The 19210-nt window shown below is 35.3% G+C and overlaps 1 protein-coding gene across 1 annotated transcript in view; it reads left to right on the top strand.

Moving 5' to 3' along the window:
* Positions 1-19210, top strand: part of WDR70 (WD repeat domain 70) — a 139331-nt gene that overhangs the window by 45589 nt on the left and 74532 nt on the right. The window contains exons 8-9 of the mRNA XM_010725350.3: positions 2330-2483; positions 4516-4592. Of these exons, the coding sequence (XP_010723652.1) occupies positions 2330-2483; positions 4516-4592 (231 nt within the window). The remainder of the gene's footprint in view (positions 1-2329; positions 2484-4515; positions 4593-19210) is intronic.

A 19210-nucleotide genomic window follows, 5' to 3' on the forward strand; every position in this document is an offset into this window, starting at 1 on the left:
AAAAAAAAAAAAAAACACTTTAAAACCATCTCAATATTTAAAGTGCAAATATTTAAGGCAATTGTAAGACAAAACAATGTTAAATGTGTAGAATTTAGTTCTCTCTGCCAATGTATATTCTGCATGTCCCAGCAAAAAGTACTATGAAAGTGCTGTGCAGATTTTGAAGCTTTAAACCTTTATTTTTTGATGTTTAGTTCTATTAAAATTAATAGCTTTTGTAAGTTTTCCAACACTCTTGCTTTAATATTAATAAGAACCAAATTTTTTTTCTTACGAATTGCCCCTGTGGAGTCTTGCTTTTGATCATGCTCCAGTAAACATCTGAAAAGTAGTAACTTCTGGGCTGTTCAAATACCTTGCTTATGGAACCTCTTTCTGGATGTAATTTTTGAAAGCCATATTGCACAGTTAGGTGTTTGTGGCAATACATTTTTTCTCAGACTAATTTTTTTTTGTATTTGATTTGATTTGTGGGTTTATGTTTCCATTGTACTAAGCATTATAGTTAGGTACAGTTTCTTGTTAGATGAACATTAAGTGTAAATATAAGATGAAAAACGAAGTTTGTTGAAACGTAACTATGTAGATGTATTCTACAATTATCAGTTGTTCTGCAGAGAATATTTTAGATGTTGTTTCTCCTGTGTGTTTCTTTTTAAATTTTTCAGTGTTTCAGCTTAATACAGTTGGCCTTCTTTTCTCTCCTCATTACAGGTATCCACTATTACTCTTTACACTCAGGATGCTTTTTTAGACATTGCCTCTGATTTGTTTAAAAAATTCTCAGACTCAAGTGTCTTACTTCTACAAAAAATAGGAGTTTGTAATACTTTGGCCAAACTGGCTTCCAGTTTGTATTACGTAATAGGGTACTTCAGGCAATTCTTGGCTTTTGAATCATAGTGTTATTAGTTTTGCCGAACATTTTTTGAATGAGAATCTTAGACTTACATTACTATAGTCAATGCAGAATTTCGAAAACATGCTTTGTAAGTGTTTTAATGTGTTGTATATTATCTTGGTTCAAGGAGAAGTTCAATAAATAATAGCTCCTGCTGAGTCAGCCTTTATTTCAGTACTACGTAAGACATAAACTAAATTTAGTTGCAAATTGTCTGCTGTTTTGTCTACCATCTGGGTGTTAATTTTACTGATATGAAATTTTAGGTTAAAAAGTTTTTTCCATAAAGTTACTAGGATTTGAATGCACATGGTTTATATTCTTCACCAGAAGAAAGACACAAAAATATTATTTCTTTATGCACTTGAATAACATTTTTTGTATTGCCTTGTTTATTGAGCTTGGTTTGGATGCCATGAGAATCCAAATAGAGTTATGAATGCATTCTGATATCTATTTTCAAATTAACTTAGCTCCAGGGTAAGTATTAATAAACCATAATGTCATTGTACGCTTTCTGTTAATGTGCCAGGATACACTAGTTTGCCTGTTTAGCCATCCTTGCAATGGCGTATAGCCTGGCAGAGAGACCAAAAGGTATCTGTTTTGGATATGGTACTGCAGTGAGCTTTCTACATAAAGCAGAGTGCTGAGAAATGATGTTGATACTATCACTGAGACTGGAAAGGGGTTTCTGACTTGTGAGCTATCTTCTGACTATCATTTAATTGTTTTTGTCATCCTTATATTATTCCATGATTTCTCTCCCAAGCTTTTTCAATCAAGATAGGATGTATGTAAAAAAAAAAACAAACCGTACAGTAGATTTGTTCAGCAAATGAATAACCATTTGAGGTAAAGTAGTCTAGGCAAATCATTCTCCACTGTCATGTCTCCAGGTTCAGTAGTATATTTTACTTCATCTGAATTTTTCTTGAAATTGTAGCCCAGAACCAGAAAAGGGTGAGAGAATGCTGATATGTGACTAATTTCCTGGTATGTAATATATAATGGAGTTCTGTATGGGTCTACAACATCCTTTTGTAATACTTTGAGGATTACTGTAAATCCAGGTATTGCTTTTGAGCAAGTGAAAAAGAATTTTCAGGTCTGAAGAGCTGCATATGATATACACTGTTTTTCACCTGGAGTTATAAAGCTACTTCAAGTAAATATATTTGCCAGAAATGACATTTTAGGTGCCAATTTTGTAAATTTTTGTTTGATATGCTCTTTGGTGGAATAAGAAAGTTGGACACGTGAGAATAAAAAGCTTTAATCCATTAATCTCAGATTTCTTTTTGACATAGGAATGTATATGGGTCTATTTCTGCCATGTATTTTCTCACCATTGACAGTTCAGTTTTAATACTGGCCTACAGGAACTGAATTTAATTGAAACCTTTTTTTCTCTTTTTTTTTTAGTCACCAAATAAAGTCTTTACAGTATAGTAGCACAGGAGATGTCATTCTAGTTGTCTCTGGTAACTCTCAGGCAAAAGTTCTTGACAGAGATGGTTTCCCAGTAATGGAATGCATAAAAGGAGACCAATATATCGTGGATATGACAAACACCAAGGTAAGTAAAGTCTGTCTTTTTGCATTCAATTTGTTTTGTAATGAGAAACTTCATAAAGTTAATGAACAAGCATGCAAAGCCCTGTTGCTGGGAGGGATAGTCATGTATATTGATATCTACTAGGAACGAAGTGGCTTAGCAGGGGACTTGGTGACAATGGATGTTGGGCTGAATATGAGCTTATAGTTTCATTTTGTTGTAAATGAGACAAACTGTAAACTGGGCTACAATAAGGTGTGACCAGTAGATCAAAGGTAGTTACTATCTCCTTATCAGTGCTCCTTGTTTCACATCTGAAATTCTAGGATTAATTTTGAGCCCTTCAGTTCAAGGTGGATTTGGAGAAACTGGAAGAAGAAGTCCAGGAGCTTATAAGGAAACCAGACATCTAAAGCATTTGTGCTATGAAGGGATCTGTACCCTTTTAGTTTGATGCAGAATACAGGGCAACGTGATGGTAGACCATAACTACTAGGAAACAGTTTAAACAATGGTGTAGCCAAATGCTTTTGAAACCACAGCAGTATTAGAATAGAGGCCTCTTGGTGTTTGTTGCTACAGAAGGTTTTTTGTAGGGTGGTAGTGCAGTGGATTATCCGTGGAATCTGTGGAACTTTCATCCATGCAGGTTTTCAAGACCCATCTAAACTAAGCTGATCTGTTCTAATCTTGGCTATTATCTGGTTCTGGGTGAGAGGCTGGCCTAGATGAATTCCAGAAATTTCTTCCAACTAATATATCTATGATGCTATGACAAATTCATCTCTTCAGAAGTGAGTCTTGTAAAAAATAATGAGCAGCAATGCGCACGTTTTTAGTAGCAGTTAAAAATGTGGAGAACAGCTGATTCATACTTCTGAAGTATTTTTATGACTGTTGTTGGGCTTTGAGCACTTTGCATCCTTACATCTGCAAACTATGTGAGACAAGGATTCTTTTACATTGGTTATTTAAATTCAGGTCGGTTTTATAAATAGCTTAAGAGCCTGAAAAAGTAATGATAATATCTACTGCTCAAGCTGATGACAAAATTGATTTATATATTGCTTGTAAAGCATATTGCCAAATAACTAGGATAAATACTGTTCTACCTGAGGCTATTCTTGTCTGATCACTATTTCTTTTGGCAAGTGATACAAATATAAAACCACCAAATGGTAACATCTGCTTTAGTTCTTGTTTACTTAAAAATTATTACAGGTTTCTTTATTTTCTTTCTCTTGTAAACTTCTGGAATTCCAGTGTATTGTGATACAACAGTCAAAATGCTAACATATTTTTTTATTGCTCCATTAAGTTTTAAGTATTTCTCTCCATGTTTGTGCTTAAAGCCAATTGAAATAATTCCAGTAAAGGAAGAGTAGTTTTCAGATTTCTCTGTGAATGTTTCTTTGTAGGTGACATTGTGATAATGGAATTATCGTTTGATTCTTTTTTTTTTTTTTAAATTTCAAAAGTGATAGAGCTATCTACTCAATTTGCAGCATAAAATCTTTTGTTTATAACTTGCCGTAAGTTAAATCCATCTTGATGCTAGAATTCTGTTTCTTAAGTTCTTTCCAACACAGTCTTTGGGTACTGCAGTTTGGCATTGAATATGTGTATTCTGTCATTCCTGATCCTGATAACTCTTGTCATTCCTCTTTTTTTTTTTTATGTAGTTTGGAACAATTTGTGCAATAGCATGTTAGTGCATGTTGTTTTGTCCTTACTTTGCCTGCATTACAGTTTTGCCAAGTTAAAAAGTAGAAATATGATTCCTTGCCTTATTCTGAGGGGAAAGAATATGAATAGGAGAGTATCTGGGGTTTTATATTTTGAAAATGAAGACAAGAAGAACGAAATGGATCACAATCCATAAAATTTGTCAAATCATTGTAATTTCAATCAGCCATTCTTCAGGAGGTTCTGATTCTGCCCTCAGTTTTTAGCATAGTTTGCCTTGATGGATTGGAGTAAAATTTACAAAAACTTTTAAGACTCGTTATAACAGCTTTTAAGAGTACCTTTATATATTTCTTTATTTCCTTAGGGTCATACAGCAATGCTTAATTCAGGCTGTTGGCATCCAAAAATAAAGGAAGAGTTTTTGACATGTTCTAATGATGGGTGAGTATTGAAGCGTATCTTTGACAGTTTTGGGGATTTTTTTTTTTGGCTTTTTTTGATTAAAGTTGGTTTTACAAAAATTCTTGAACAAAATTTAATTCTCACTTAAATGTCCTAGAGTATTTCTTATGAGTAGTTCTTGTGTATAGACTCATATAAATGAATTCTCTGGGAGGATAGGAATATTTCAGTTGGAAGTTGGAAATTTCATGTTAATTATAACTGAATATTGATTAATGTTATTTGACAAGTGTCAGAGAGACTGGTAAAAAGGATTTTATGGTCTCATTCTTGATGTTTGTGCTAAGAATCAAACTACACAAAATCTCTGAGGCGATTTCATTTATCAGGAAGGTTACTGCAGCTGTCAATAGCACGACAGCTTCCCCTCATCCTTTCATCAGTGAGAGGAGATCAACCCTGCTCTTGCTGTAAGCACCTTTCAGATATTGGAAGAGAGCAATATCTCTCCTCAGCCTCCTTTTCCCCAGACTAAACAGCCCCCGTTCCTTCAGTGTCACTTGTAGACACAAGTTGGTTTCAATAATAGGAATACTGATTTTGTGTTAGAATATTTTAAATTTTTGTTGTTGTTGTTTGGTTGTTTTTTTAAATGTAGAGGGAGTAGTACAGCTTCATTAGTTTGAATACTTTCTGGATGGTGAAAAATACATTAAGACATTATACATTTTCAAGACAGTCCAATTTTGTCCTATGTAAACAACTGCGTAACTAATGTATAAAATATGGATTCTCCACATCTCTGATACTTCAATTGCTGTGAATTGAAATGCTCTGGTCAAGTAAATAAAAATCTGTGTACACCAATGCTATAAATGGATACATAACTGTGTTTTCAGAAGCACTACATAGCTGAAATTATAGAATTATTTTAAACCTGTTTCATTGTGTTTTGTACTGGTGATCAGTATTTCTAGGATTTTGACATGTTGTATGAAAAGTAACTATTTAGGTTGATAATTTTCAACTCAGGACTTACATTTTAAAGACAATATTTAATCTGTGAAATTCTGTAACAACAAGTTGTGATCTTCAGAATTTACTACGCAATTAATTTAAGACTGGATCTAGACATAAATAATAAAGAAGTCTGGTTAGAGATGATCATTCAATTTCTGCAATGTCTCATGAGCTTGAAAAAGTTAAATACTTAATACAAAGAAATATAGTAAACTGTTATTTTCATGAATTATGTTTTCTATTTGTTTATTAATGAATAATGCCACTTAAAATGTAAGTTCCATTAGTAAGTGGCAATAGTTGTTGATATTATACAGCTACTGAATTTCAAGCTTGTTTTTGGTGGTGAGTTTTGTTATTGCTTTTACAATAATCAAGTAAAAATGAGGATAGTGTCTAGTAATTTTCTCAGGAATAGCTGCTTTAAGATTTCTTTGTTGTAGTAATTTAGGAGAGCATTTTTCTTAGCGAGGTAGGATTAGAATACTTTCACAGTTGTGAAATTTAAAGAAAGAAATGGGCAGTGCAAGAGATACAATTATGGGCTGCTATTGATCTGGGCTGGAAGGACAATTATGGGCTGGAAGGACAAAGATTTTTCTGAATTTCAGGTGAAAGCAACATACAAATTGGATTTTTGTAAAATATTCCAGAAAACTACAATGTCGTATTTTATGCTGATTATTATGCATCTTGCATAAAACTTGGTAATAATGTGATTAATAGTTACATCTGTTCTCGTGCATTTTTTCCACTATTTATACTCAACTTTTCTGTGAATGTATTTCATTGATATGAAGCACTGTTTTTGGTTCTTTTTTGTTTGTTTGTTTGTTTGTTTTTTAAGTGAATAGGTTAGCACTTAATGTAATATCTGCAAAAATATGAGAAGAGTCTCTGTAAAAACTTTTTTTTATGCTGAGGGTAAAGCAAAAAAAAAAAAAAAACTAACAACAAACAACTAGGAGATACTGAAGGCAAATTCAAAAAAGAACAAGTAGAGCCCTTACTGGAAAAGCAATAGGCATTCTCTTCTAACATCCCTTATACAACAGTTGTGGATAATGAAGGGAATAAGCCACAATGGTCAGCACTGTTCTTGCTATCAAAGACTAAATAGTGAGTTAGCTGAATCCATGTTTAGATATAGGTAGACTTTCAACATTCTAAATTGCCAGTAACTTCAGGAAAAATAATGTGTCTATTCTTTTGAAAATATCATGACGTTTCTGCAGTGATTTTATATCTGGAATTGGTAGAGTTTTAATATGAATAGATTAACTGTTTGTAAAGTCATCTATCATTGAGGTAGAACCCAATACATCTTTGTATGGCTTTTGTACATGGAGGATTCAGGTAAGAATTTTTCATCTAGACACTTTAAGTATATATATTTTATATACATATTTCTTTTCCTTTTAACATAAACCTGCTGTAGCTGAAATTGTTCCTTGGAGACATCAGTTATATATACTTGACTGTTTTGATTTCAGGTGATAAAGAATGTTGTAGTATGCTGAACTAAAAAGTAATTTCAATGGAGGCTATTAGGATTGCTATCGTAAAAGAAATGTTTTGAAAGATGGTCTGTCTCTTATGATTTATTCATGACATTTAGAATGGTTTTATTTTTTTTCTAAACAAATATCTTGAGTAGGTCTTGATGATAGTGTATTCTAATTTGCTGTTATTAGGCTATTTAAATTTTTTTTAAATCTTCAGACTGCAGATATATGGGTTACCAGCAGGGAGTCTCAGTGTGTTTTGTATGACTTGTTCAAGGACACAGGGTTTAACTCAGAAAAGAGTAATAAGAAAAAAGAAAGTTCCTTCTGACTCATATGTAAGATAAACAGCAACTGGTCAGCTTACACAGTGGAATGAATCAGACTACAGACCTGAGAATTATAGAATAATTCCTAAAACTTCTCTTGTTAACTTGTGTAAGCTTGTCTGCTACTGTGATTTTTAGTGAATATGTGTAACTTAGAGCAGTTCAGTTCATAGAATCATAGAATCCTTAGAGTTGGAATGGATCTCTGGACTTGATCCTGCAGCCAGTTCTTTGTCCATTGAACAGTCCACCCATCAAATTCATATCTTTCCAATTTGAAGAGCAGGATCTTGTGAGGTATCATGTCAAAGACCTTACTGAAATCCAGATAGACGACATCAATGGCTCTTCCCTTGTCCACTGTCACTGAGTAATATCATCATAAAAGGCTACCATAAAAGGATACCATTCATCAAGCAGGATTTGCCATGCTGGTGATGCCATGCTGGTTTTCCTGTATCACCTCACTGCCTTCCGAATGCTTAGCATAGCTTCCAGAATGTTCCATGATCTTTTGAGACAGAGAGGTAAGACTGATAGGTCAGTAGTTCCCAGGATCATCCTTTTTACCTTTCTGAAGTATGGGTGCAATGTTGCCTTTTTCCAGTCACCAAGGACATCACCTGTTTGCCACGACTTTTCAAATATCATAGAGAATGGCTGGACTCCCTGGTGCAAAATAGACAGGGATCTCCTGGAGAAAGACAAGCAGAGGGCCACAAAGATGATAAAGATGATAAAGGGCCTGAAGCATCTCTTCGATGAGGGTCTGTTCAGCTGTGAGAAAAGAAGACTCAGAAAGGATCTGATTAATTTCTATAAATATCTTAAGTACGGGAATCAAAGGGACATGGCCAACCTCTTTTCAGCAGTCTATGGGGACAGGTTAAGGGGAAATGGCCATAAACTGAAGCATAGGAAGTTTCGCACCAGTATGCGAAGGAACTTCTTCACAGTGAGGGTGATGGAGCACTGAAACAGACAGCCCAGAGGGGTTGTAGATTCCTCTTCTCTGGAGATACTCAAGACCCACGTAGACACCTCCCTGTGCAGCCTGCTCTAGGGGACCTGCTTTGCAGGGGATTTAACTCAGTGATCTCTAGAGGTCCCTTTCAGTCCATGTAATCCTGTGATTTGCTCAGGACTCTGGGATGCATCTCATCTGAACTCAGAGACTTGTGGATGTTCAGGTTCTTCAGGTGGTCACGAGCCTGATTTTTGCTTTCAGTGGGAGGGATATTGATAGTCCTCTCCTACCAGGGCAAACATCTGAGGTCTCTGAGAGGAGCAGTTATTAGAGAAGACCAAGGCGAAAATGTTACTATGTACATTTGCCTTCTTTTCTGTTGTTACTAGCTTGCCTGCGTCACTCACTAAGGGTGGAGTACCCTACAAAACTTTCCTTTCTTGGTTGAGTTCATTTTATTTTTCTCAGAAGTATTCCAGATGGTGGCTTGCGTAAAAGCATAATAATAATAACTTTTTTTAAAAAAGTAAAAATCTGGCCTTATTTTTATACAAATATTTTCATTATTCTTGAGTTAGAGATGGACATCAGTTTCATTGTACTTTTGCAAATTTTTCAGTTTGCTAGCTTGTTAGTTGCAGAAGGAAAAAAAAAAAAAAACAGTTCTATAACTAATGTTATTTATGGCTGAATAAAAGTAATTAATCTAGAAATTTAGCTAAGTACTTTTAATACTATTGTATTTATTAACTAGAATAAGTCTTGTGCACATATACTCAGATCTGTGTAGTGTTGTTTCTGGTTAGTTTCCTGATGTTTCAAGTAATTAGAATAAAACTGTATCATAAGAGAAAGCAGGTATAGAATCTCAGTTGTCTCATTCATGAGACTGCTGTAACTTGTCTTTAAGAGCTTGCCTTGCAGAAATGATTAACTTTAAACCTGTCTGTAAACTTAATGTAGCCTTTCACTGTTTTTAAAACATACATCCAAAGCTCTTTTGGTAGTACTATTGACCTAATTTAAAATGTATTATTTTGCAAGCTTTCATTCATCTTTTCATTTATGGTTGTACACTGAACTTATAATCTAAAAAATTCTGAATACCTTTCACCTGCTTTTAAGTGCACATACACATTGCTGTTCTAGGTAAGGCTGAATGAAGCTTTTGGATAAATGTTTTTAGTACATTCTGCAACAGTGTGTTATATATTGTCTGCTTAATAAAGTGTGTTCAGTACACTCTTTGCCTTTACCATTGTGTATTTACCATTTTATTCAGGCTTATTTGGAACTTCAGTTAAGGCAAGGATCTGTCACATCTACAGAACTGCACTAAAGTTTATAGTAACACTGATGTCAATATTAATACATTGTGTGAAAGGGAAAGAAAATTTTGAAAATGGAAAAGGCTTAATACTACTCTATGGAGATATACCTGAGTGGTGTGCATTAAAAAAATACCCTTTGTTTTAGACAAAACTAACATCTTGTTTATATCATTCCAAAATATCATTTGACTTCTATGTTAAAACAACAAAGGAAGAGGAAACGGATAATATTGTTTTTATTATTTGGATTTTTTCTTATCACAAATGTGATAGATATTTCTGTATGAATAAGCAAGAAAGCTGAGTGATATTAAATGTTCCAGCAACAGGTGTTCTGTGTCCCTATTCTCATTCATTTTTCCTTTTAGAAGTATAATGGCGGCCAGACCTGAAATTTAGCAGTCCTGAACTTTGTGCTTCATCGTAGAAACCACTGCTATAGTTGCTCAACATCTGGTTCACAGTAGAAAATTCCTCTCACAAGCCTTCCCTCTCTCATCCTGTAATAAGTTAATGTTCGTATTCATTTAAATAATAGCTTCAAAAATATTGGCTGCCTGACCTCTGCAAAAAGTTGTTTAGGGATAAATTATACTTCAAGATAAACCTGTCTTCGGTTAAACAGATGAAGTTATTTCAGTGAAGTATATATCTGATAACTTTCATCCCCAACTGCCCTTTGCTTTTTATATGTTAACTAATTCCATCATATTAATTATGTTCACATTTAGAGCAGCTGTTGTCTCATCTTCCTTCTATTACTGCCTTGTTTCTTTCTCTGTGTAGGTGGTAGCTATCAGTATGAGTTCTTTCATGACCACTGTTTTTAGGCATGTGTTCCTTTAGTTTGGCCCAGAACTGCATAAAGATTTGATAGTCTGTTAGAAAAGAGATTTGAGGGAGGTCTGGAAAAGTACTGTTGGGGGTGGCCAGCAGTCAGTTTCCTGCCTCTAAAGCAATCAGTTGGTCTTCCTTCCATAATGCCATTATATCTTTCCTGAAATGGAAATACGACTTCAGCCTAAGAGATCCTGTTTTACTTCATTGGATGAGATCTTTGTCCCATAATCTTCAGAGCTAGACCACCTACTGCAGCTCACATTCTTGTTCCTTAGGTTTTTTATATTTTTGCCTCCATAACTTCAAGTTCACAGGACAGTGAGTTCTGGTATCTCCAAATTGCATGGCCATATGCTGTGAAGGAAGACTCCTTCGGAAAACTGGAATTACATAGCATTTCTCCCTTCACAGCATTTCTCACTCTTCAAGAGACATGCTGTCTGATGATATCACTTCATGTTGACAGTGTCAGCCTGAGCAATCTTTTAGTGAAAACAATGCTTGAGTTTGTCAGAGCTCCTTCAAGGCCTGGAATAGCTTTCTTAGCAGTTGGAGAACTCAAGCTATAATATTATCATTCTTCAGTGTTATAGGTATCATTTATATTGCATGTATGAGAACAGAGCTAAGAGCAGGTCTGGATTAACGTAGTTCAGTTTAAGTGGAATTATTGTCTAGATGCTATAGCTGACATTTGTTTCTCTAAATTGCAAATATATGAATTTGGCAGGTGGTCTGTTCAGTGGATGAGGAACTGGCTGCGAGATTGTGCCCAGAGGGTGACGGTCAATGTCTCAATGTCTGGATGGAGATCAGTGACAAGTGGTGTTCCTCAGGAAACTGGGATGGTTGCTCTTTAATATCTTCATCAGTGACACTGGCAGCGGGGCCAAGTGCGCACTCAGCAAGTGTGCTGTTGACACCAAGCTGTGTTGTGCAGTTGACACACCAGAGGGAGAGATGCCACCCGAAAGACCCAGACAGGCTCGAGCAGTGAGCCCAGGAGAACTTCATGATGTTCAGTCAGCCCAAATGCAAAGTCTTACACCTGGGTTCTGGCAACACTCACTATCAATACAAACTGGGAAATATAAGGATGGAGCACAACCACAGAACTTAGGAGTACTTGTGGATAGTAAGCTGAACATAAGCAAGCAGTGTGCCCATGCAGCCCAGGAAGCCAAGTGTGTCCTAGGCTGCATCAAAAGCAGTGTGGCCAGAAGGGAGAGGGAGGTGATCCTGCTCCTGTATTTTGTGCTGGTGAGACTTCACCTGGAGTACTGTGTCCAGATGTGAAGTCTTCAGTACAGGAAAGATGTGAAGCCTGTTGGAGCACATCCAAAGGAGGGCCACAAAAATGATCCTAGGGATAAAACACCTTCCCGATGACAACAGGGTGATGGAGCTGGGGGGCTGATCAACCTGGAGAACAGAAGGCTCTGAGATGACCTGATAGTGGCCTTTCAGAGGGGCTTTGAGGAAAAAGGGGACAGACTCTAGCAGGATCTGTTGTGATAGGACAGGGAGAAATGGTTTCAAACTAAAAGCAAAAAGTTGTTTGTTTTGTAGTAAAGGTGGTGAAGCACTGAAACAGGTTGCCCAGAGAGGGATGGTGCTAGGAGACTGAAATTCAAAGCCAGGGTGATCTAGTTGCGGATATTCCTGTTCATGGTAGAGGAGTTAGACTAAATGACCTTTAAAGATCCTTTCCAATTCAAATGATTCTATGATTCTATAATGTATTTGAAGAAATATGGTAATTGTTAGGTATGCTGTCTTTTTGGTTGTTAAAAAACAGCAGGCAAACCATAGCAGTGAAGAAAGTTCTCGGATAAATGTAACTAGTAATATTACTAATTAATACTAGTACACATTCAGCATCAGTGTTAAACATTTTATGCTTGTTAAATACAATGAATATTTATCAGTTGACTGCTTTGAAAACAACAGAGAAAAGTCATATACAAGTGCCAAGATCAGTATGAAAGTGTTTGTATAAATTTTTTCTTAGAATCTCGGTTTCAGCACTGCCTATCTTCACAATTTTGAAGACCAGTTGGCAAAGCATGTTTGAAACTAATTACTAGCATTTTGTCTTTGTTTAGGTAATAATTTTAAAAATATTTACTTAATTGCAATCTTAGGCCTATGTATAGTTGTCTTGTGCTTCTGTATAGTTTCTGGATTTACTTTTTAAAATAAGCCACATACTGTAGTGCGTAGCATTTGTATTGATGTCCAAAGTTAGTATTCTCTAAAAAGTCACCTTGTATATTTAGTTGTAGCACACTGCTTTATAGGGAAGAGAAAGCAAATTATATTGAGATGAAAAAACTAAATTTTCCAGTGCTGTAGTAGTGGCTTGGACTTATACTCTACAAGGGAGGAAAAAAAAACCCACCAAAACAATTAATGAACCAAACAAAAAAACCTGCCAAATTATTTCAAGTACATATGTACATGGACTTCATGCAAAATATTCCATATAAAGATGAAATTCTGATGTTTGAAATGTTTTCCTAAAGATTTTTGAGACTTTATTCTTGGAAAATGTTAGTGTTCAGGCATATTTTCAGAATTAGTTTATAATATAAATAGATGCAGTTCAGCTCTGATGAAATACCTTTATTCACATCAAGATGTTTTCTCCAGGGAGGGACCATATGAGGTTTAATGAGAACAGGTGTAGAGACTTGCAGCTGGGAGGTATAGCCTCATGAGTCAGTACAGGTTAGGGGATGACCTGCTGGAGGGGAGCTCTGCAGAGAAGGATCTGGGTGATCTGGTGGACAATGGGTTGGCTGTGAGCCGGCAGTGTGCCCTGGTAGCCAAGAAAGCCAGTGGTATTCTGGGGTGCATTAAAAAGAGTATGTCCAGCAGCTCACTCTCCACTCTGCCCTGGTGAGGCCATGTTTAGAATACCATGTCCAGTTCTGAGCTTTCTAGTTAAAAAAAAAAACAAACAACTACACATGTCTCCTAGGAGTTCAGCAGAGAGCCACAAAAGAGTTTGGAACATCTCCGATATGAGAGAAGGCTGGCTGACCTGGGTCTGTTCAGCCTGGAGAAAAGAAGACTGAGAAGGGATCTGATAAATGTTTATAAATATCTAAAGGGAGGTAGGAGGCAAATGAATAAGGCCAGGCTCTTCTCGGTGTAGCAATAGGGCAAGGAGTAATAACCTAAAACTTGAAAATAGAAAGTTTCATATTAACATGAAGAAGAACTTCTTTATGGTTAGGGTGATGGAGCTCTGGAACAGGTTGTCCTGAGAGGCTGTGGAGTCTCCTTCTATGGAGATAGTCAAGATGTGGCTTGCCTACCTGTTTGACATATTGTAGAGTACCTGCTTTAGTGGAGGGTGGCGGGGGTGGCGTTGGAATAGATGTTCTCTTGAGGTCCCTTTCAACCTCTGTGATTCTGCTGTTCTGTTATGGCTGGAGTGCTAGAAGTTGTTCTTTTGTGTCCTCGGTAATCTTATAATGAAAATATAAATTGAAAAAGGCTTGGTGTATCCAGCAGACACAGAATTTAGATATTTACAGTACTTCAGTGCTTTTTAAACAATTTGTTCCTTTTAGATCCTTTGCGATGACCACAGCAAGAAGAAACAGCCTTTTCAAAGGAAGTTGTCTTTTGCTAGACAATCAAAATGTATTTGCTTAGCATGCAAAGGCAATGGTTTCAATGCGGGCATTTGCTTTTCTTGTCCTAGAACATTTAATATTTCTCTTGAAACTTGCATTGTGTAAAACGTTATACAGATAAACTTTCCTTGGGAACTGTTTCCTAACCCCTTTCTGTCAAAATGAGACAGATTGCAAAAGCTGTTTAATTATTATATCTTTTCTGGTCTTGGCTCATTCTGACTGAGGTAGTTTGAATAATAATTTTGAGCAGCCTTGTTAGCAGATCTGAGGGGTAAATAGCTTCTGGCAGGATAAAAATGACAGGAGGATGGAAGCTTTAATATTTCCATCAGCTCAGCTTCATATCAGATAGGGAAGGGGGCAGGAATTTGCTATTTTTAAAATTGGTAGGAAATTTCCCATGTTTTTTTGAGTCATACATAGATTTTTAAGCTTCCATTGTGATAACTTCGTTACACAAGTAGATTTCACTCTAGCAATTTCCTTTCCTGTTTTCTCCCATGAAAAATTGATTATGTCTTTTATTACATGTAGATGAACTTCTTTCCTCTCAAGCATTCATGGGTTAATTTTAACCTTTAACTCAATTTAAAGGACAATTTTCTCATGAGATACACATCTTGTTTTAATGGTTAGAATTCCCTGATTATTCTAGTAATAAATGGAAGTACAATAGCCTTAGTAAAGCAAACTCAAATGTTTTTTGTTTGATAATGAGAAATTAAACCAGGGTAGACAGGAATTTATTTTGGCGCTTTTGCTTACGAAGATAAACGTGCATTCTGTCTAAGAAAATAAAATTAAATCCCCACCATTCATGTTTAAATCTGATTCAGTTTTAAAGTTATGCAGTAAATGACTAATGATAGTTAATATCCTACAGATTGAAATTTTAGAAAAATATTTGCTTTGGGTTTTTGACAGTTTGAATTGCAGGTAATTTCATAGTATGTATAATAAAATTTTAATTTGTTCCTCTTATCAGTTTCCTCATGTAATTTAAATACATTTTTAGATAAAATCCCACTGATATTTTAAATAGAAGAGTTGTACATAGAGTAGTTTTTGTTTTTCATTACATGAATTGGAGCAGACTGAAGTTGTGTATCTTAATAGGTAGCCTTTTCAAAGGTGTGTGGTTTCACTGAATGCTAATTGACCTGAAATACTTTCAGTTCTAAAAATACCATTTAAACCTAGTAAATCCCATTTCATAAGTGCAATAGAATATCTCATACAAAATTCTTTTTTTGTGTGTGATCAAAATGTTTATCAGTCTTAGTTAAAAATGTTACATTGTAGCCATCAGTATGTTACAAGCAGTAAATTACAATCCAAAACTTTTCTAGTAATTGCAGTAAGTTTTGTTTTGAACTTGAAAGATTAATTTTGTAAATACATGTTCAGCCTTCAGCACATGTGAGTTGGATTGCTTAATTGTGAGTGATCTTAAAACTGATAAGTGCCAGTAATTAAAGCATTGTATTTTTAATGCTGTTTCATATTCATAATTTCTATATTTTTATAATTTAGAATGTATTTTAAAACATGAACAGTTACTATTAGTCAGCGATAATGAAACAGATTGACTAGTCAACTGGGTAAAGACAAGAGCTTGCAAGGTCATATACGGAGAAGAATATTTTCAAAATTGGACACATTTCCTAAAAGTCATCTTTTGTTAATTGTGTATAAGTTCTGACTATGAGGGAACAGAAGAACAGATATGTACATGGAGAATTACCTTTTAGTAACGACATGGTTGAAGGATGTTTTATTAGTATTTTGCTCAACAGTTATCATTAAGACTGCAGCTGAGATCTGAGTCTAGTTCCAGTAACAACAGCCTAAAAAAAGAAGTTCAAAGACAGTAAAAATGAAAAATTTCAGAGAAAAACGTCAATTTTGCATTTAGTAGAAATTCAAGGTGCTGAATATGACTTAGCTATTGAAGAGGGTATTAATAGACTTTGTACCGTTGAAATTTGTTTAATTTTTTATAGAAAGATGTAATTATATCCTATGATTGGAAGCTGATAACAAGGTTTGAACAGAAAAGAAAAATACTTTTTTTCTCAACAGAGGTTATGTGACTGTAAAACTGATCATTAAGGAAGGAATGCAATTTTTTTTTTTTTACCGTTTGTTGTCTTCACATCAAAATTGATGAACTAAATGTATCCTTTAATTAGCAAATAAAATACTGAACTCAAAAAACATTGGATGAGAAACCTGGAGTTAAACTACATATGTAGTTTAATGTGTGATTTAAAAAATAAATATCAAATCAACTCATGCATGTGATTTAGTTACTTACGGATAAGTATTTGGGCTTGAGCTCGCGATATCTGCTATTCAACTTTATGAAGCTGTGCAGAAGCCCATACAGGATCCTTTTGATTGTAGCAAAACTGCCCACATGTAAATTCTTGTGCCAAACAGACCTACTGGCTTTCGTTGTAGTATGTTAATGAAAATAAAACATTATTTTGGTTGTATGTTATCTCTCTTCAAAATCAGTCTGCCTACACAGTGTTACTAACCAACTCCTCATTGACTTTTTGCATTTTTTTTTTTCTTCTTGCCATTTCCAAATTATTCCCATTTTGATTGCTTTACCATCCTTGACGGTATTAACATTAATTTTTATGCTAATTTTATCATTTGACTATTCACTAATAATTTCTCTTGAGAGGGATTGTTTTTGATTTAGAAACCTTTTGTTTTCTTCTTGAAATGTTTCCTTAACTGCCATTTGTGAAATCTTCAGTCCAACAGAACATAAAATATCTGATTAAGGAGAAAAACTGAGTAATATCTATGATAACGAAAACTTCTTAAATGGAAGTTTACAATTAAGATATATATTCATTGGTGGCATGATTTAAAACTCACTCGCAAACATTTCAGTCTTCAGCGATTGAACTTCTGGTGAGATAAGATGCAGATCTTCTTTTGTTATCATAAGCTTACTAGTCCATATACATCCCTTCCTTCAAAATAAATAATTTACTTATGCTCATTTGTAGTTCCTTCTGTTGTGCGACTCACAGTGAACTAAATGTATATTTGGCCAAATTATGGTACGGAGATGCCTTCTCTTTTTTTAGTGGGAGACACATGAGCACTAATTGTTTCATTATTGTCAACATTTTTATTTTAAACTTCAGTGAATAACCTGAACAGAGGTTTTCTGGGGCTGAAATTCTAGAATTTTTTCAAAGTTTTTTTTTATTTCTTTCTTTTAAATATCTTCCTTATAATTACTGTGACAATTAATTTTATTCTATATCTCTAAGTTCATGATTTGTTCCAACATGTCTGTAATGTTTCCTTTGGAATTTATTGTTTTGTTAATTATTAAGGTCATTGGACAAGTATGGTGCAAGCGTAAGAATATGGTGTTACAGTTATCTTTTCAAACCTAAATCAACATCACGATTTAAATGCAGTGTGTTTCCAGCACTTCTATGCAGACAGACTAACTTAAAGGACTAGAGTGCATTCATACAATATATGACCAAGGATTGCTTGCTGTAGAAACTTCTCCAAGTAGGCAAAGGATGTCTTACATACTTTATAACTTACGTTTAATTACATGAGGGCTAGCCATCCAGTATTAACTCTCTGCTTACTGTAGAATGGTTAACTGTTGAGCAGAGGACATATGTTTAGAAGGATCTAGGTGACACAACTAGACTCCTGAAGAATTGTACATGAAAAGCAATAGAATTATTGCTTGGTTTCAGAGGTTTTGATATTTTGGGTAAAACTGACAAGGAGCTATTTCAGATGTAAATGTCACTAATACTTTATCTCCTTGTGAAGGTAACTGTAGAATTAGTGGACTGAGATTTGTAGCCATTAACATTTTCCTGAAGTAGATGAGTAGTGATTTGTTCTAAAGATCCACCTCATCAGATTGATGCAAAATGAATAATTTAGCACTGAAACAACCAGACGGTAGTGCCTTAGGCGATGCCGTTTAGATTTTCAAGTAGGTATTTAGTTGTTACATAGTTGTTTGTTCAAAATCCAAATAAGCTAAATACTTAACAAGTTGCTTATTTGTATCCTTGTTTCTGAGCCTTTGTGGTTTGAGTGAAAGTTGAAATACTTGTGCTAACCAATTAAAATGTGCTAACCAATTAAAATGATCTCTGGAACGTATGAAATACTCAAGGCTTCCAAAAGCAGTAGAGATGTGGTAGATCTGCCTACAATGAAACTGCATGTAATTGTTCGAAATAAAATATTCCATGCATATTCAATGCGTTAAAGTAGGAAGAACTTAAGGCAGTGAGCCCTACAAGTTTTATTTCTTGTACTGACCATTTGTGAATAACCATAAAGGCAATTAGCTTAAAGAAGGTGCTTATAAACTATTGAAGATATTATTTAGAACTGATTGGCAAGTTTATGTAACTAGTGCTATGTTCCAAATGTCAAAGCAAGAAGAAGGTTAGAGCTAGGTGAAATAACAACAATATATAGCATCATATATTGTTTCCATATTGAGGATGGTACATGCAGAGAATATGAAGCTTAAGCATTTGGGACTTGGTCCTGAGATAGAATAAGTTCCCCAGTATTTTTTCTCTCTTTGACAGTTTTAAGTCATTGTCTTAGTCATGATCAGTATAAAACATAACGTCCACACAAACTTCCTTTAACCCAAGCATGTCCAGCTCTCGGACCTCATGCGGCCCAGCACAGCTGGCACTGCAGCCCAGCTCCAGCCCTGCACCACCTGCAGCTCTGCCTGCCAAGCAGCCCAGCCCGGCCCCAGGCACACACCCACCACCCACAGCAGCCAAACACTGGTGTGCGATGAGCACTGCCTGAGCTGCAGCCGGGGTGTGGGGAGGGTGCAGGGCAGTGCAGCTCAACTGACAGCACAGAGTTGTGTGCGTCCTGTGAGCAGCAGAAAATACGCAGCCGTGCTTCCAGTTTTGATAAAGGAATTTGAGAACAGGCTTCAAGATTGCAAAAAAGCAGTCTTTTTTTTTTTTTTT

The sequence above is a fragment of the Meleagris gallopavo genome, chromosome Z (genome assembly GCF_000146605.3).
Source record: "Meleagris gallopavo isolate NT-WF06-2002-E0010 breed Aviagen turkey brand Nicholas breeding stock chromosome Z, Turkey_5.1, whole genome shotgun sequence".
In the NCBI taxonomy this organism is placed as follows: domain Eukaryota; kingdom Metazoa; phylum Chordata; class Aves; order Galliformes; family Phasianidae; genus Meleagris; species Meleagris gallopavo.